The following is a 20,899-nucleotide window of genomic DNA, read 5'->3' on the forward strand; positions in this document are numbered from 1 at the left end:
AAGCTGATAAACTCCATCCTTCTCGCGCACAGGGCCTCCGTGACCTGTCTAATGCAGCGATGGGTGGCATGGTGAGATAGAGGGCAAATCTCGATTGTGGAGGCCCGAAAGGAACTGGACGCGGAGAAAAACAGTGCCGCGGTGACCTTGACCTCGACCGACACTGAAATCCTGATGGCAGGCTGCATATGTGGCCTGATGAGCTCACATATTTCATTGATCATCACCTTGTGGAAGCGCAGTCTCCGAAGGCATGTGTGGTCGGACAGGTCGCGGTAAGACCTCTTTTCCCTGTACGTGCAGTGTGTGTATGGTCTGGCCCTCCTCCTCATTCTTGCACATCTCAAATTGGGGACATAATGATGTGCATCACACATTGAGCCATCTGCACTCTGCAGCATCGGCATATTAATCGATGCAGGCTGAGAAATGGCTGGACTCATTGCAATGAAAGTATAATAGTGATTGATCAGAAGCAATGATTTCCTCACTAAAATACACCTCGAGTAAACCCCCAATAGTCCAGAGTCTGAAAATATGTCTGTTGAGATGATCACTTCACGAGAAGAGCTCCAGAGTCAATGCAAACTCCCCCGAAATTGAAGCAGCCTTTTGAATGAAGCGACCTACGATTTAAAAAATGGCAGCCACACCGCTGGTGTTAGTTCAGAACAAGTCCACTTTTTCCGGGCGGTTTTTTGGGCGAGTAATATTGTGGGCGATATGTGTGTGAGATGGTGAAAGGGATGGTGGGCGATCTCCTGGGCGTTAGTTTCACCAAACGTGCTCTTTATTATTGAATCTCGGCATTAATTCCATCCGGAAAGTAATGCTGGGCGATATTACGGCCGTTGATTTCGTCCATTCTGATGATTCCACCCAAACAAAGTGGGTGGGCGGTATTATTTTTTCCCAGTGTTACGCACATGGGGAAATTAACGCTCGGTAATAAGTTTCCGAAAAATGCCTGTCAGTTTCCATTTTGTGGTTAAATGGGCAATATATGGGCATTGTACGTCATTTCAGCATTAAAATGGACATTAAGTGGGCACTAAGCTTGCAAAAAACGAGGAAACTCTCGCCCATAGTCTCAGAATAAGGGGCTGCCCATTTAAAACTATGAGGAGAAATTTCTTCTCTCAGAGGGTTGTAAATCTATGGAATTCTCTGCCCCAGAGAGCTGTGGAGGCTGGGTCATTGAATATATTTAAGGCGGAGATAGACAGATTTTTCAGCGATAAGAGAGTACTGGGTTATGGGGAGCGGGCAGGAAAGTGGAGCTGAGCCCATGATCAGATCAACCATGATCTTATTAAATGGCGGAGCAGGCTCGAGGGGCCAAATGGCCTATTCCTGCTCCTACATCTTATGTTCTTATGTAATGGAGATCGCATCATGAGCAGTGAATACAGAATACTAATTTGAAAGAAGTACAAGTAAATCACTGTTTCACCTGGAAGGAGTATTTGGGGCCCTGGACAGTGGGAAGGGAGGAGGTAAAAGGGCAGGTGTTGCATCTCTTGTGCTTGCACGGGAAGGTGCCCTGAGAAGGGGAGGGGGTGTTGGGGGTGATTGAGGAGGGGACCAGGTTGCTGCAGAGGGAGCATTCCCTTCAGAATGCAGAAAGGGAAGGGGAAGATGTGTTTGGTGGTGGGATCATGCTGGAGGTCGTGGAGTATGATCTGTTGAATGTGGAGGCTGGTGGGGTGAAAGGTAAGGACATGGGGAACCCTATCTGGGAGGGAGGGGAAGGGGTGAGAGCACAAATACGGGAAATAGAACGGGGCCATGTCACAATAGGGGATTATTACTTTGTCTCATTTTATGATTAGTACCAAAAGTGGGCTAGAAATGGAAAGTAGTTTTATTTGCTTTTCCTTCAGAAGGTCAACTATGGTGTCATCTTGATTCAGTTCTCTTATAATGAGGTAAGTCATCACTTTTTGTTGATGCTGATTGCAGGAAGAATTTTCTGCTATTTTTCCAACAGTGGACTGGGAACTTTAACAATCACTTCAACAGACAGACAGGGCCTCATTTTAATCTCTCATCTAAAGGATGACACTTCCAATAGTGCAGCATTGGAGTGTCAACCCAGTAAGTATGGTCAAATCCTGGAGTTAAGCTTGAGTCAAAAGCTTTCTGACTCAAAGACAAGGGTCCTACCAATTGCGTTAAACTGACACTGTAGTTAACGTGAAGGACAGCAAAAAAATCTGTTTTCTCATTTCTGAAATCATAATTTTACTAGAAACCATAAAGTGAGGCCAAGGAATATTTCCTTTATCATTTCTTGTTTTTTTATCTGTTGGCAATGTTTAATTAAACTCATCATTGTATTTTGGATCCCTTTCAAATGACATACACTCAGTGATTTTTAAGAAATGCGGAGATTACGTATTTATAGAAACTAGTTAAAATTGTTCATCATAAACGAATAAGAGAAAAAGAATGGAACAACTGCCACACAGATGATTAGTGATGTGAAACTATGTACAAAATTGGCATCTACTTAAAGAGAAACATATCCACCAAGAAAGATGGGTGGGGAAAGCAAATTATGAGGAGGACACAAACAATCTGCAAAAGGATATAGAAAGAGATATAGAAAGGGATATAGTGGGCAAACATTTGGCAGATGGAGTATAATGTGGGAAAATGTGAGGTTATCCACTTTGGCAGAAATAATAGAAAAGCAAATTATAATTTAAATGGAGAAAAATTGCAAAGTGCTGCAGTACAGAGAGACCTGGGAGTCATTGTGCAGGAAACACAAAAAGTTAGTATGCAGGTACAACAAGTAATCAGGAAGGCAAATGGAATGTTGGCCTTTATTGCAAGGAGGGGTAGAGTATAAAAGCAGAGAAGTCCTGCTACAACTTTACAGGGTATTGGTAAGGCCACACCTGGAGGACAGTTTTATCTCCATATTTAAGGAAGGATATAATTGCATTGGAGGCTGTTTAGAGAATGTGGGGGTTGACTTATGAGGATAAGTTGAGTAGGTTGGGCCTATACACATTGGAGTTCAGAAGACTGAGAGATGATCTTATTTGAAACATAAGATAAAGAGGGGGTTCGACAAGGTGGATGCAGAGAGGATATTTCCACTCATAGGGAAAACTAAAACGAGGGGACATAGTCTTAGAATAAGGGGCCGCCCATTTAAAACTGAGATGAGGAGAAATTTCTTCTCTCAGAGGGTTGTAAATCTATGGAATTCTCTGCCCCAGAGAGCTGTGAAGGCTGGGTCATTGAATATATTTAAGGCAGAGATGGACAGATTTTTGAGGGATAAGGGAATAAAGGGTTATGGGGAGCGGGCAGGGAAGTGGAGCTGAGTCCATGATCAGATCAGCCATGATCTTATTGAATGGCGGAGCCGGCTCGAGGGGCCAAATGCCTACTCCTGTTCCTATTTCTTATGTTCTTAAACTGCAGAGGAAAAGTAATCTTCATAAATCCTTATGAAACACTTTTCAAGCCGAATACATGAGCTATAACAATATATTTTATACATGTTAAATGAGCTTTGTGGTTTTCTGCTTATTGCAGTGAAGGATAAAACGTCGGCTAGAAACTTGGCGATTTTGCGACCGGGTTTTTGGTGTTATTTCACCTTTTTTGGCGAAAACCCGTCGGCGGGAAATTCAGTGACCTTTGTGCGACAGCACTTTCCACGTACCGCTGGGAGAGGAGCACCATCGTGCAACAGTCGAAATAGCGTTTTCGCCCAAAATCCCACCGCACCTGTATTCTGCGCTCAGACTACCGACAGGGAAAAACCTGTCGTAGCAGCCCTGCTAGCAGCAGCAATTATGAAGACCTGCAAAAAGGTAAGTTAAAGTTTTTGTTTTTTTAATTGTTTTGCAGCGATTTGATTGATGTAAATGTTTTGTGAAGCTTTTTTTCCAATTTATTTTTTGGTGTTTTTCCGCTGCAAAGGGCTGATTTTTACTACTGTGCAAATTAAAGGTTATGGTCTGATCGCGATAGTGAAGCGAAAATGATCATTTTGGCGAAAAAATACCGTTTTCGAAAACTGAACTGCAAGCCCTTAACATTTACAAGCAAATATTTATAATAAATCCATTTTATGCGCTGTCGCAGTAAATATCAGGTCTTGAAGTTCTGGGAGTTCTTGAGCGCCTTCCAGAAATTTCTAGTGCTGTTGTTTCTTCCTGATTAACAGTACAAGTATTATTATTGCAGTACATAAGTGTGCACACAGAATAAGAATTCCTGCATGTCCTCTTCAGAATCTTATCTGAATAATTGTATAATTGAAATCTACTGTTTTGCTTTACAATAGTCTCTGATCAAACTCAAGATTTCAATTGACCTCATATGCTAGTATCTGTTTAATTTAATCTGCCAGGAGCTCACCAAGAAGACATAAATGATCTCCAGCTCAGGAAACTGGGTCAGGGTCTTGACGGGGTCAGGGAGGTGGTGACCCTGTCAGTGTGGGAAAAGGAAAATCCAACTCGAGCTCTGTAGGACTATCTAGGAAGTAATTATTTCACTAATATAATCCTAATGAGTATGACCTTCTCATTTCAGATTTCTAAATTGGTATTTTTGATTTTTATGGTCAATAAATGTGGGTGCATCTTGTGACCTTGCCACAAAACAGCAAAACTATATATAATTACCAAATTCAAATAACAGCTGAAACTGATGGTCAAGTCTAATCCAGTGCTCTGCCCAAAAAGCCATGAGACCATGTGTTTGATGACTGATAATATAAAGCATATATTGTACTAATTAATATATGAAAAATACTTTTAAAAGTTTAGGTACTGAATAATATTGAATAGGAATGCACCGATGAATAGATCCTTAGATTATTTATTTATGTGCATTATTTTTAGAACAGACTGCATAAACTAAATATTAACAAAAATGTAATACATGTAAGATATGTGCCAGATGCAGAATATTTTTCTAAAATTAAATTAGGATTTCTGCTTTCTGCCATTACCTGTTGAGTTTCTTAAAAAATAATTAATGCTAAAACTGATAAATTAGCAAGATGAAAGGCTAAATTATTGTAATTTGATGTTTAACTATTGTGCTGTTCACTTTGTTTACTTGCATTTTGATTGGTTGATGATTCTAATAAAGGCTTTCCAAACATCTTGACAGTGCATGAAGCTTGTGTCAACAGTGAAAATCAAAAACAAATCTTTCGCTGGCAGTCTGTTGTTCGTGTCAGAACCCATGACATGTTGTGGCTGTTGCCAATTTCTTGCTTATTGTGATAAGAATTTTATCACAACGAGTTTTTTTTGTAAAGATTAAAGTATTTTTTTGAAATGACAAGTGTATATTATTGAATATACGTCTATTATTGTGCTTTTCATATGGTCAATGAATCAAACTTTATAAAATGCATGTGTTCCAAAATGGTAAAATGAAAAGTCAACAACAATTATACAAACTACATGATCTAGTACTAAACTGAAAATAAATCACGCTAAATGTTTAAATGGATCTCAAAGCAGATCTATGACTCTTTACTAAGGCAGCATAATTTCTCTTCAAAAGTGACATTGAAAAAGGACTGCATGCATCTCCTTACTACTCATGTAAACAACATTTGAATCAACAATCATTTATCTCTGCTGATTGAACTTAGATTTATGTTGACTTAGACTATACAAGGAAATACTTTATATCACTTTAGATAAACGCATAACTGAAGACATAGTGAAATGCTATAGAATGCTATGGTAAAAATAGGTTATATAAAATGACAGTTGACTATTCTTACGTAATAAGTCATAATGATTCATTACTGGCTCTGAAATCACACTGTGGTGCAAACATTTAATGAAATTACCTGAAATTCTACTCTCTACAACTTTAGGTATTTAACCATTTAAAATATCCCACAGTGGAAACTCAGAGCTGCCTGAATTATATATAAGACATTGTTGCTGTTGCTTGTGAGTTATGAGTTTGTAGTAACATCTGTGTAATTTTTGGGGGCTCTTCAATCCATAGCCTCTCTTGTGCTGAACTGTGGGCAATTTTGTGATGTGGACCTGCACCTATCAAGAACTGCTGGATTGAGATGAACCAAACTCATTTTATGTAGAAGTATTACAGTCAGCATAGGAAATAAACTCTCACTCTGTCAATCTGCACTGTATTCATAACTAAGTGCCCCTTGTGCCACCCATTCCTCAGGACATTAATCTTTAATAATTTTGAAATGAATCCTTAAGTTCTCTGCTACTGTTTTGATATTCACTGCATTTATAGCAAATAAAAAAACTATATTGTAATTTTTTTTTACATATTAAAACCACAACAAGATTAAACATACATTCCATCATGCATTCATCAATATGTTAGAGGAAATAAGTAAATACCAGTAAAATACATGATTTGCTGCAGCACATGATGCATCTTTGGGCATAACAGGAGCATTCAAACTGGAACATAATTAAAGAACATGAGTGCAATATCGATGACGGTTGTCTGTGATTTGAATTATAATGAGCAATTGGATAAATAGAAACAATCTAAAACATTGAAATATTATGAAAACATGACTAAAATAAATAAAATAAATGCTTCAAGCTTCTGAAAAGATACTTTATGCGAAGTGGTTAATTTAAAGTATATTAGACAGGGCTTTTATTAACAGTTGTGGATTTTGACTTTTAACTACAAAACTATGTATTTTCATTAACAGACAAAGAAAAAGAGTCTTGCCAACAATCTTGTACCAGGGCTTCCAATGTGCTTTCAGGAGGGAAAACTGAGACAGATGAGAATGGAGGAGAGGTTTGTTTTTAATTGTACTTTTGATAAACACATCAAAATAAATGCAAAAAACAATAAGGGGCCGATATTGCCCCTTTTTTTTAAGAGCAGATAGAGGCGGACTCTTCGATGATCGGGTCATTGTCCTCATGTGAGGCGGGGAAGGTATCCGTCACGCTCCTGTGTGAACAGCGGTGTTATGTATTGATGTGTGTATCGTCCTGGTATCTTAAATGTAATGTAAGCACAATGGTACACCACAGAGGGCGCTGTGGTGGGAAACCTGGAAGTACCTGCAACAGGCAATATAAAAGGCTGACCACCACACCTGAGAGGCACTCTGGAGCTGAACAATAAAGGATGAAGATCACAGCAGTTAGATTAACATCAGACCGTGTGGAGTCAGTGATTTGTGTGCTACATAAATCACATTGGCGACAAGGAAGCGGACGAACTCCACGCAACCATGGCTATTCTGGGCTCGCTAAAGGATTTTACCGTGGGCAATGATTGGGAGGCCTTTACGGAAAAGCTCGAGAACTACTACACAGCAAATGACCTGACGGAGGACACGGACGCAATGAGAGATAAGCGTAAGGCGATATTGCTCTCCTGTTGTGGAGATGAGGTTTACTGTCTCGTCAGGGACTTGCTGGCACCTGGGAGCGCCAGGGACAAGTCATACGAGGAGCTGACTGAACTCATTCGTGACCAGTTGAAACCGAAGGAGAGCATCCTCACGGCCAGATACAAATTTTACCATCACTGCAGACCCGAGGGCCAGGATGTCACCAAATATGCTGCGGACCTCAGGAGACTCGCGGCGCCATGTGATTTTGGCGCACACCTTGACGAGGCTTTGCGGGACGTTTTCGTTATGGGGATTGGCCACGAGGGCCTCCTTCACAAGCTGTTAGCCACGGAACCCACAGTCACTCTGACAAAGGCCATCACCATCAGCCGGGCATATATGACCTCGACTTGCAGAACCAAGCAAATGATCCACACAGTCTCGAACCCGGCAGACACTGTCCACAGGATAGCGCCCACCACGGACAAAACTGCAGAATGTGGCTCTGACCGGGGCAGAGAGCACGGACCTTGGGATCCTGGAGCTCAGAGTCCGCTGAGGGGGGCCAATCAAGCAGCACCATGCTGGCGTTGTGGAGGAAGCCATGGGGCTCACCGGTGCAGGTTTGCAGAGTACACGTGAAATACCTGCCACACGAAAGGCCACCTTCAGCGTATGTGTAAAAGAAATCGGACTCACCGTGTGGCTGAGGAGTTGGGGGATGATCCACTGTTCAGCGAGGAGCAGGCAGAAGAAGATGAGGTGTTGGGACTGTACACGTGTACTGACGATTCGCCCCCAGTGATAAGGGAAGTAAAAATCAACGGAGTCCCAGTGAGTATGGAAGTGGACACGGGCTCGGGTCCGTCGTTGATGAGTCGGAGAACTTTTGATAAACTGTGGATTAACCCAGCTGCATGACCCAAGCTGGTCCCGGTCACGGCGAAGCTGCGTACCTACACCAGGGAACTAATACCTGTTCTTGGCAGAGCGATGGTGCAGGTATCCCACGGGGACGAGACGCACGGTTTACCTTTGTGGGTCATTGCAGGCGATGGGCCGACGCTCCTCGGCCGGAGGTGGATGGGGACGGTCCGTGGGAGCTGGGAAGACTTCATCACTCCATAGGCTGCTGTTCCCCGGGGTGCTGCCATGCCCTGGGTCCCCAGAGAGCAGCGCCGACCGAGCTGGAGCTGCAGCCTCAATCCACCCACAGGCAAGTCCCAGGCCTGGACCTCACACCGAGATCCTGCAGCCCCAGCCCCCACAAGCAAGCCCCAGACCTCACACCGAGATCCTGCAGCCCCAGCCCCCACAAGCAAGCCCCAGACCTCACACAGCGATCCTGCAGCCTCAGCCCCCACAGGCAAGCAGCCCTGCAGAGAGGGGCCTAGTGGGGGGGTGGGTGAGCCGGTGGGCTGCTGCAGGCGGGGTGCGAGGGATCCAGGATGGCCGGCGGATCGGAGGAGCCCACGCAGAGGGAGAGACGAGCGGCGGCAGCAGCTGGAGGTCGGCGGCCACGGCAGCCGCAAGGGAGGCGGCTACGGTGGCCGCTGGAGAAGCGACGATGACGGCCGCAGGAGAGGCGGCAACTCAGGTGGCAGCAGAGGGGAGCAGAGGCTGCGGCGGCGGAGGACATCCGGAGCGGCGGAGAGCAAGATGGCGATGGCCTCGTGTCCAGAGCAGCAGAGCATCAAAGATGGCGGCGCCCAAGGAGAAGCCTCGAGGAATCCTCCTGCATCAAAGATGGCGCCTTAAAAAGGAAATGCACCTGGGAGTCTTAAAAGGGCCTTATCATGTGGTGGTCCCCACAAAGAACTTCTGTAAGGCAGAGCGAGTCTAAAATGAGCTATGTTAATGTGAAATGGCGAATTTATAATAAGAATTAATATTTTAATGCTGATTGGCCACTGTATTTGTGTAAAGTAAGGGATATGAAGTACAATTAATGATAAGAGCTAACAAGGAAATGAGGGATCCGTTACCAGTCAATAACTAGTTTATGTACCAGACAACATGTACCAGATAACATGTACCATACTAATGCACTGTCTATGCCTACCTGCCTTCCGTTGGACAAAGGTGATGTTATGTATTGATGTGTATATTGTCGTCCTGCGTCCTGGTGGGGGGGAAGGTGATGTTATGTATTGATGTGTGTATCGTCCTGGTACCTTAAATGTAATGTAAGCACAATGCTACACCACAGAGGGCGCTGTGGTGGGAAACCTGGAAGCACCTGCAACAGGCAATATAAAAGGCTGCCCACCACACCTGAGAGGCACTCTGGAGCTGAACAATAAAGGACAAAGATCAGAGCAGTTAGATTAACACCAGACCGTGTGGAGTCAGTGATTTGTGTGCTACATGCACCACAAGCGGTAATGACATCATTAAAGCACGCACAACCTGGTCACGGGCTGGAAGCGACATTGCTCTCAAACAGTCGATCGACCTCTGGTCGGTGCCCCCGACAGCTTCATGTGGCGGGAAGCTGCCAGTGGCTGGGTGGCGCGTCCGCCCTTAAACAGGCGGACGCACCTCCGCGGCCACCATTTTATTTTAATTGTCGGCCAACTCTGCAGTCAGCCCGACAGTGATGGCCACGAGTTTGGCCGGGCCACCAGTAGGCAGCCCTGCACCCCCTCTTGGGTGCTGGGCCAGTGGCACGGCCAAAGCCCTCCCTGGTGGCCCAGTGGGCACCATGTAGGCCTCGCAGCGACCCTCCCCTTTAAGTGAAGGAGAGGGACGTAGCGAAGCATCAGCATGACGCGGCCGCCTTGCTCAGCAAGGCGCTGAAGACACCGCACACCTTCTGCCCCGCTCCCGACTCACCTCTGACCCTCTGCCGCCCCAAACACCGCCCCGATGATTTTTCAAAAGAAAAGAGAGCAATTTCCCAATATTTCCCACCCCATCGATTCGGGCGGTAATTCACCAGAGAATTCCAATTATCCGCCCTAAACGGGGCAGAGGGCAATTTCGGCTCCTAAATATTTTAAACAGGCTATACTGTTATATTTTGTTGGTACAGTCAGGAAAGAAACAATTTACATTTACACATCACCTTTCATGACCTCAGGACATCCCAAATCGTTTTACAGCCAATGAAATACTTTTGAACTGTAGTCACTATTGTAATGTAGGAAACGCGGCAAACAATTTACAGACAGCAAGGTCCCACAAACCATGCATACAAGAACATAAGAAATAGGAGCAGGAGTAGGCCATCTGGTCCCTTGAGCCTGCTCCGCCATTTAATAAGATCATGGCTGATTTGATCATGGACTCAGCTCGAGTTCCCTGCCCTCTCCCCATAACCCTTTTTCCCTTATCGCTCAAAATTCTGTCTATCTCCGCCTTAAATATATTCAATGACCCAGTCTCCAAAGCTCTGTGGGGCAGAGAATTCCACAGATTTACAACTCTCTGGGAGAAGAAATTCCTCATCTCAGTTTTAAATAGGCGGCCCTTTATTCTGAGACTATGGGAAAGACTTTCCTATGAGCCTCTCAACGCTCGATTGCCCGCTGAGAAAAACCACTAACGTTTGGTGAGTAACGCTGGTGAGAATTTCCACTTTTATGTTTAAACTAATTAAAACTAATCATTTGGCGAGAAAATGGGCATTGCACCTTCATTGTCGGCGGCTAAATGGAAACTTAGTAAAATGGGCGGCTCATACCGGAATGGACGGTAAGTATTTAAAATTTAGTCTGAGGTTGCGGTTAGACCGAGGGAGGGGAAAAACCTTTTTTAAAAATTCAATAAAAAAAATAAAAATGTAAAAAGCATTCCCAAGACACTTTTATACCTAATCGCCATTTAAAAATTTAAACAAATAAAGAATCTTTAACTTACCTTTCTTTGCAGAGTACTCACCTACCGCCCTGTTTAGGCAGCTTTTACAGGGCGATTCTCTCGGCGATCTGGACGTCGGCGGTTGAGGCCAAACTTACACCCTGGCGATTTTTCTCGGTGGTGCACGCCGGCAGTTTGGTCCTGGCGGGTGTGTTCAGATGTGGGCGATACCATTAAAAAACTAAGGGGGAAACTTTAGCCGGGCGATAAACAGCTGTACCGCCGAGAAAATCACAGAGAACCCGCCGAAAATGATCGGAAAATCTAGCCTTTGGTCCTCTAGTTTTAGTTTCCCTATGAGTGGAAATATCCTCTTTGCATCCACCTTGTCGAGTCCCCTCATTATCTTATGTTTCAATAAGATCATCTCTCATTCTTCTGAACTCCAATGAGTATAGGCCCAACCTACTCAACCTATCTTCATAAGTCAACCCCCTCATCTCAGGAATCAACCTAGTGAACCTTCTCTGAACAGCCTCCAATTCAAGTATATCCTTCCTTAAATACAGAGACCAAAACTGTACGCAGTGCTCTAGGTGTGGCCTCACCAATACCCTGAACAGTTGTAGCAGAACTTCTCTGCTTTTATACTCTATCCCCTTGCAATAAAGGCCAACATTTCATTTGCCTTCCTGATTACTTGCTGTACCTGCATACTAACTTTTTGTGTTTCATGCACAAGGACTCCCAGGTCCCCTTGTACTGTAGCACTTTGCAATTTTTCTCCATTTAAAATTATAATTTGCTTTTCTATTTTTTCTGCCAAAGTGGGTAACCTCACATTTTCCCACATTATACTCCATCTGCCAGATTTTTGCCCCATCACTTAGCCTGTCTATATCCCTTTGCAGATTTTTTGTGTCCTCCTCACAATTTGCTTTCCCACCCATCCTTGTATCATCAGCAAACTTGGCTACATTACACTCAGTCCCTTCATCCAAGTCATTAATATAGATTGTAAATATTTGAGGACCAAGCACTGATTCCTGCGGCACCCCACTAGTTACCATTTGCCAAAAGGAAAATGACCCATTTATCCCGACTCTCTATTTTCTGTTAGTTAGCCAATCCTCTATCCATGCTAATATATTACCACCAACCCATGAACATTTATCTTGTGCAGTAACCTTTTATGTGGCACCTTATCGAATGCCTTCTAGAAATCCAAATACACCACATCCATTGGATCCCCCTTATCCTCCCTGCTCGTTACATCCTCAAAGAACTCCAGCAAATTTGTCAAACATGATTTCCCTTTCATAAAACCATGCTGACTCTGCTTGATTGAATTATGTTTTTCCAAATGTCCCACTACTGCTTCCTTAATAATGGACTCAGCATTTTCCCAATGACAGATGTTAGGCTAACTGGTCTATATAGTCCTGCTTTTTGTTTGCCTCCTTTTTTAAATAGGGGCGTTACATTTGCAGGTTTGCAATCCGCTGGAACCACCCAGAATCCAGGGAATGTTGGTAGATTACAACCAATGCATCCACTATCTCCGCAGCCACTAGAGAGCGAAGACGCATGACCCTAGGATGTAGGCCATCAGGTCTGGGGACTTGTGCGCCTTTAGTCCCATTATTTTACCGAGTACTACTTCATTAGTGATTGTGATTGTATTAAGTTCTTCTCTCCCTATAGCCCCTTGATTATCCACTATTGGGATATTTTTAGTGTCTTCTACCATGAAGACCAATACAAAATATTTATTCAATGTCTCTGCCATTTCCCTGTTCTCCATGATTAATTCCCCAGTCTTATCCTCTAGGGAATCAACATTTACTTTAGCCACTCTTTTCCTTTTTATGTACCTGTAGAAACTCTTACTATCTGTTTTTATATTTCATGCTAGTTTGCTTTCATAATCTATCTTCCCTTTCTTTATCATTTTTTTAGTCATTCTTTGCTGGCTTTTAAAAGTTTCCCAATCTTCTAGCCTCCCACTAGTCTCGGCCACATTGTATGCCTTTGTTTTCAATTTGATACCATCCCTTATTTCCTTCGTTAGCCACGGGTGGTTATCCCTTCTCTTACATTCTTTCCTTGTCATTTGGATATATTTTTGTTGCGAGTTATGGAATATCCCCTTAGATATCGACCACTGTTCATCAACCGTCCCATACTTTAATCTATTTTCCCAGTCCACTTTAGCCAACTCTGCCTTCATACCTTTGCAGTCTCCTTTATTTCAACTTAGGACACTGGTTTGAGAATCAACTTTCTCACTCTCCAACTGAATTTGAAATTCAACCATGTTATGTTCACTCATCCCTAGAGGATCCTTTAGTACGAGATCATTTATTAATCCTGTCTCAATACACAGTACCAGATCTAAGGTAACCTGCTCCCTGGTTGGTTCTGCAACACATTGTTCAAGGAAACTATCCCGGATACACTCTACGAACTCTTCCTCAAGGCTACCCTGGCCAATTTGCTTTGTCCAATCAATATGGAGGTTAAAATCGCCCATGATTATTGCCATTACTTTATTACAAGCCTCCATTATTTCTTGATTTAGACTCAGTCCAACAGTACAGTTAGTGTTTGGGAACCTATAGACTATGCCCACCATTCACTTTTTCCCCTTATTTTTCCTTATCTCCACCCAAACTGATTCAACATCTTGATCTTCTGAGCCAATATTGTTTCTCACTAATGCACTGATCTCATCCCTTTATTAACAGAGCTGCCCCACCTCCTTTTCCTTTCTGTCTGTCCTTCCAAATTATCAAATACCCCTGAATATTTAGTTCCCAGTCCTGGTCACCTTGCAACCACGTCTCTGTAATGGCTATCAGATAACACCCATTTGTATCTATTTGTGCCGTCAACTCATCTATTTTGTTATGAATGCTATGTGCATTCAGATAAAGAGCTTTTAAATTTGTTTTTTTACAATTTTTTTCCTGCTTTGACCCCACTTTCCGATTCACCTTTATGTTTATAATTTGTGTCCTTTCCTGTCACATTCTGGTTTTCATTTCCCCCAGTGTTACCCTGCTCTAATGCCTTCTTATTCTTTGACTTTTTACATTTTCACTCACCTGAATCCTCCCCCCACTAATTACTTTAAAGCCCTCTCTACGGGCCCTAATTTGCCCAGGAGCTGCTCAGTTTTTTTTGAGCAACTTGATTTTTCTGGAGTATCTTAAAAATCCCCATTCTGCACATTTAATTTGCGCCAGTGTAAGTGAGTTAGTTAGGATTTTTTTAGTTTCGTTTTTTTTTTCAAAAGGGGGCGTTACCAGCCACCTATGCCTGTTTTGACCATTTAAGCCAGTTTGGACAGCTAATAGTTGCTCCAAACTAACTTAGGCCGGTGTATGTGGCCGCACAGAAAACCCTTGGGGAGAGTTAAGAAATCAGCGCAGGTAGCCAGAGATAGGGGGAGGAAGGGAAGCACAAAGGACCTTGCAAAGCACTAAACATCTTCTCAACAACATTCATGAAGCATAAAAACCATCAATAATAAATAATAAATAAAAAATAAACAATAAAACTTAAGTCCTACCTTCATCCTCGGACCTGCCGGTGCGAGAGGCCACTTGGCCAGGGATAGGTGCAGTGGGTGGGAAGCCCGGGCGGGAGAGCAGTGAACTGGCCACACACGAGACGCAGCAGGCTGGGCTCGCAGAAGGAGGCTGCAGGAGGAACTTAAAGGGGGGCTGGCAGGCTGAAGGGGGGCTGGGAACACACAGGCTGCAGGAGCCTTAATGTGTTATGTACTTATTGTAAGTTTTGATAGTTGTCATGACATCTCAAAATAAATCACAAATAATGCTGACAAAAAGGCCATGAAACAATCCAAAACATCCGTGCAAGACTAAAAAAGTACATTTTAAAAATGAAAGCTCATCTGAGACAACAAAATATACTCCCAACAGCATGAACCATTTGTATGGACTTCAGAAATTATTATAAATTTGAATGGTAGTGTCGTAATTGATAGAATTAAAATCAGGTTGCGTGAGATTTGTTTGAATTGAATCCAGTAATTAAGATTGAAGGAGCTTGATTGAATCGTTACTTCTATCTGCATATTTCTCAGGGCTGCAGCCATTCTGTGGTCAGCTATTCAAGGTGTCCTCAAACTCAACAATTCCAGAGTTATTTCTCTGGGCAATAAGTCTGATGCTAAAGCAATGCCGGAGCGAAAGTGCACTCAGCCGGGGATCGGTGCAATGGGTGGGATGCCCGGGCGCATGCACGAACGCTCCAATGCGCATGCGCAATGCTACCGGCACTGTTACACACGCTGGACTCTAGCCCCGCCCCTTGCCGGCACTCTTTCAGCCGCGCGGCCTTAGCTCCGCCCTCCCCCCACTGTGATTACAACGTCACGCCAAGCACAAGGACAGTCCACAGTGCGGGGAGAATACGGCGATATGTTTTCGGCGCCGTTTTGAGAGCAGAAAGTTGGTGCACCTCATGTAAGTGCGCCGAAAAAAACGGAGAGCCAAATTTGGGCCCCTACAGCCCTAGTTATTTGATTCGCCAGGACCCTAGTCCCAGCACGGTCTAAGTGGAGCCCATCAGAACGGAACAGCTCCCTCTTACTCCAGTACTGGTGCCAGTGTCCCACGAACCAAAGCCCATTTCTCCCACACCAGTCTTTGAGCCACGTGTTTAACGCTCTGATTTCATTTATTCTATGCAAATTTGCTCGTGGCTCAGGTAGTAATCCAGAGATTATTACCTTTGTGGTTCTGCTTTTTAATTTGGCCCCAAACTGCTCTTACTCCCTCAGCAAAACCTCTTTCTTTGTCCTATCTGTGCAAGGGCATCAATTCTAGTTACATTGCAGCAAGAAGTTCTTGTGCCCGATGCTACTGCAAATATTGGGCTGCTACCAATTTAGAAATGTCCCTTCTATTTGTGCTGGGCACATCAGTGGAGTCTGCCATTCAATCTCCTCCTCTCTAATAGCGAAAACTGTGATGAAAATATCAACATACAGAAGATATTCACAGCTGAGCACCTAGGAAGGGACTAGTCTGGACTCAAATGGAGAACCACCTTGAGCAAAGTCCTCCATTTGCTTTCAGCATAAGCAAAATATTTTGTCTGCTGTTTACAGTTAGTTTAATGAGGAGGTGGTGTGTAGCTTGAAGCATTCATTTTAGGTTAGTACCAGTGTTGGTGTTGGGGGAGGAGGGTGGTGGGGAAGGCAACGGGGCGCAGAAACTGCACCTTCCTCCCTTTCTAATGTTTTCTCCCCACTCCTAAAAAGTTTTATAATACATTTTATCTTGCACAGGACAGTACTCCATTTTTTAAAAGCATTTTGCTTCATTATTTTCCTTACATTGTGCGAAAGCCAGCACTCAGCTGCTACATATACACAGTATATACATCCTTATGCTCAGGGGGTCAAATGAAGTGTTGATGTTTGTCCTGAAGTCAGCATTTATCTGTTTCACTGAATATTTATCTAGCTAATAACACTGTGTTTCTCATGAATTAAAGAAGTGATTTTACATTGACATTGTAATAACATTTAAATGAAATATTTAGCTGCATTCAGCCGGTCTCGCAGGTAGATGAAAACAATAAGTTGTCTTTAGAAGACAGCATTAAGATAAAGATACTACAGATTGGCCTGCTGGGGGCAAATCAGGGTATGCAAATGAAACAAAAATACTAACTTCACAGCGGTTGCCAAAATTAAAGCTTAAGACATGCATACTGTTCTCCCCCCATGAAAAAACATTACTTAACTTCCAATCTTCAAATCTGTTGCAACTAACAAATTGTTATCTTAGATCATAATGCTCCTGTGCTCATTGCGTTATGTTAAATCACGTTCACAACAAGACTGCATTAAAGGTGCTATATAAATGCAAGTTATTATTGCCATTGAAAAAAGTCTGTTGTAAGTTAACTGCAACTTTTTTAAAAATTTAGAATGATTCAAAGAAAGCAATTGGTGAGGAAAAAACAGTGCGTCACCAGACCAAGCCTGTGGCATCCACTCCCGTCCCAGGATCGCCTTGGTAAGTTCATGTACAACAATTTTTGAAAATACCAGTAATCAATTTTTATTTACATTTTTAAATGGGCCCCAGCCTTACCCACATTGATATCAGAATTGCTAGTTTGGTCTTCCACCCCATATCGACATGTGGTTCAAAACATTATGTTTTTGAGTCAGTTACTGACGTGTATTTTTTTTTCCCTTAATTTCCGCAGTCAAAATTTAGCATGTATTCACACACCAACTGCAGTGTTGGTGTGAAGTAGTTTGACTTTGCACTAATTTTTTAGTTACAGTGTAAATGTAGCTGAATCTGGGATCAGAGCCTTACCTAGCAGAGGAGGTAGTCTCACTCCGTTTCACTTTGGAGTTAGTTCAGGCCTTGGCAACAGTCACACTTCACACTGATGCTAAACTTATGAGACCAATTTTCCTCTGCCCTGCTCCCAAAAATGGAAAATAGATGCCTTGCAGAGGGAAAACAGGTGCAATTCATTTGCTCCCAATTTAATCCTGAATAGCACTGTATTCAAACTTCGTCTGTGGTATTTCTGGAGCTTGCAGCTCAAGAGGGCACAGCAATGTAAATTTATCCAAATGAAAATATCAAAGGGCTTTGCACTCAGATTTCCTCCTGTGCTCCTGATTCTTGAGATGCTGTTTTAAACGCAATCCATCTTAATGGACAAGCTTGTATTGTCAAGATAAGTCTTTATTTCTGTACTTTTTGAGATAAAGCTTATTTGGATTCAGTCAAGAGGAGACAACCATAAGTCTCTTTGACAGCTGCTGAAGCCTTTTTCCTAGGTATCTCCTGAGCCACTAACGACTGATTGTCATAGAAAAAACATCCATCCCCTTAACCATTCAACTGTTTCATCCCATCTTGAATAAAAAGAGAAGCATTGCAGTCAAACCAACCCTTCCTCCTATTCCTGCACCATCATTCTTCAAAACAGCACATTCCAAATGCACAGATATCACAATAATAGATCATCAGCAGTGCTTCATGAAACAATTATGTCAGTGTGCCTGTCAATTGTCATCAAGGTACTTCCCCTTTGCACACTCCTTCCAAGATTCACTGTAAAGACACCCTGATCCCAGCTTTGAAAGCTGCAGCCACCCTAGCCTGGTGGAACAGAAAAAGCACAAAGTGCATTTTAATCTAGGAGCAAAGAAGAACAGCAAATCAAAACCTCAGGCAGGCAACAGTGGATTCAGACTGGCTCAAAAATCCGCAAACAGCTCCAATATTTTTCCAGTTGAGGAATTATTTTTCCCAAAGAGCAGTTTCTTGTAATACTGCTAAAACAGTTAGTGCCGTATTTCATCAGGAAGTCTTTTTATCTAGTATTTGTATTGATAAACCCCATTAATTCAATTGTGAAAACACTTTAAGATTTCCAATCTGTAAGCAAAAAATTTGTATTTGTCATTAGCTCACTTTCAACTTACTAGAAAGTCACTGTCGCAAAAGATGATGAGATGACTCGAAAACATTACCTCTGTGCATGAATGTCACCATATCCAAAATTGTACAGCAGTTTCTGTCCTGGATTCCTCCTCCATCACCCTTTAAATGCTGCTGCTGTACTGAAGATCCGAGGAATGCCCAGATTTTGCATTCCGTGCAGACCTGCAGCCTGTGCACTCACCATGGGCTCAATTTTCCCCAAGCCCGTTTTCTGGCGTATTGCCAGTGTTATGCCCGTTTTTCTAGGCCAGAAATGCGCCAGAAATAATTTGCCAAAGTTTCCCCAAAGTATAATTTGAATTTGGCGCTGCGCAGCGTGTCCAGTCATCTAGGGGTGTGCAGCCTGCTGTCTGTTCCGAAAAACGATGCCACACCTTCTGCGCACGCACAGGGAAAAATAGTTACGTTTTTGACGCAGTTGCAATGGACGCGCATGCTCAGTACAGCTCGGATTTGGCAATCAGCCATTTTTAAAGAGCCAGTTGTGTGTGTGAGGACCTTGAGTGCTGTGTGAGAGCATTGGAAAAATTGCAGCTGAAGCAATACAAGATGCAACGCGGTGCAAGGACCAAGATTTTCTTACCGGAAGAAGTGGAGGCACTAGTTACTGTGATTGAGAACAGATGGCAGGAGCTGGACACCAGCAGAGGTCACATAAAGGTTTCACCCAAAGAAAAGAAGAAACGCTGGAAGCAAGTTGCAGAAGATTACTGCGCAGTAGTGACCACCACAAGATCTGGAGGCCAGTGTAAAAAGTGGCAGGACCTTGGTTATGTAGTTAGTGTAAGTAATATTTTCATTTATTCAATGGAATTTCAATTGTAAATGTGACCATCTAAATGTCCCACCCAGCAGAAAGACTCCCTCTTTAAAAAGTTAGGTTTTCATATCTTTGCAGAGGAAGGTGGCACATAATAAAAGGAAAAGAACTCAAACAGGAGTGGGCCTGGCAAATCTGCACCAACTGACACACTTGGAAGAAAGGGTTGCTGCTTTGATGGGTCCTGCCTGGAGAAAAGCAATCACCACTGCACAAGCTGGGCCCACAGTCGAGGGAGAGGGTAAGTCCTGCAAATTCATCATGGTCCTTCAAATCAATCTGCTGCCTGCTGCCTGTGCTGTGTGAGCCTATTCATGCCACCCACCCTGCCCCTCCTCTGCTGCTAACCATTTAACTGTTCTGTTATATTTTGCAGAACTTGAGGCCAACCCTGATGTGCCGAAGAAGATTCAGACGCGGACGAGCCTGAAAAGGAGAACATCTTCCAATCCATCTATGGGGGTGAGGGGGAGGGGATGGAGCTGGATGAAGCTCCCATTGTTGTACTGATTTGGAGGAGGAGCCGCTCATGGAGGTGACAGCCCCTTCTGTGACTAGTGGTTTGAGTGTTGGTGGGACGTTCCATGGTTTCACACCGCCCCAGCCAGCGGCTCCCAGTGGTGGGGTGCAGCGAGGCATACCTCTGCAAATGGAATGTTGGCCTTTATTTCAAGGGGGATAGAGTACAAAAGTAGAGAAGTCCTGCTCCAACTGTACAGGGTATTGGTGAGGCCACACCTGGAGTACTGCGTACAGTTTTAGTCTCTGTATTTAAGGAAGGATATACTTGCATTGGAGGCTGTTCAGAGAAGGTTCACTCGGTTGATTCCGGAAATGAGGGGGTTGACTTATGAAGATAGGTTGAGTAGGTTGGGTCTATACTCATTGGAATTCAGAAGATTGAGAAGTGATCTTATCGAAACATATAAGATAATGAGGGGGCTCGACAAGGTGGATGCAAAGAGAATATTTCCACTCATAGGGGAAACTAAAACTAGGGGACATAGTCTCACAATAAGGGGCCGCCCATTTAAAACTGAGATGAGGAGGAATTTCTTCTCTCAGAGAGTTGTAAATCTATGGAATTCTCTGCACCAGGGAGCTGTGGAGGCTGGGTCATTGAATATATTTAAGGCGGAGATAGAGAGATTTTTGAGCGATAAGGGAAAAAAGGGTTATGGGGAGAGGACAGGGAAGTGGAGCTGAGTCCATGATCCGATCAGCCATGATCTTATTAAATGGTGGAGCAGGCTCGAGGGGCCAGGTGGCCTACTCCTGCTTCTATTTCTTACAACCGTGAGGAGGAGGGGAAGGAGAGCTTGACCTCGCTCTCCTGAGGTGCAGAATCTAACAGATGTGGTTCAGATGATGTCATTGAGTGCAGAGAGCATTGACTTTACATGATCACTCCTGGAC

At 43.4% G+C, this 20,899-nt stretch overlaps 1 protein-coding gene across 1 annotated transcript in view; it reads left to right on the forward strand.

The window, feature by feature from the left end:
• Window positions 1-20,899, forward strand: part of tcerg1l (transcription elongation regulator 1 like) — a 947,310-nt gene that overhangs the window by 591,104 nt on the left and 335,307 nt on the right. The window contains exons 6-7 of the mRNA XM_070876773.1: window positions 6,707-6,798; window positions 17,117-17,205. Of these exons, the coding sequence (XP_070732874.1) occupies window positions 6,707-6,798; window positions 17,117-17,205 (181 nt within the window). The remainder of the gene's footprint in view (window positions 1-6,706; window positions 6,799-17,116; window positions 17,206-20,899) is intronic.

This window comes from Pristiophorus japonicus, chromosome 3, assembly GCF_044704955.1.
Source record: "Pristiophorus japonicus isolate sPriJap1 chromosome 3, sPriJap1.hap1, whole genome shotgun sequence".
NCBI lineage: Eukaryota > Metazoa > Chordata > Chondrichthyes > Pristiophoridae > Pristiophorus > Pristiophorus japonicus.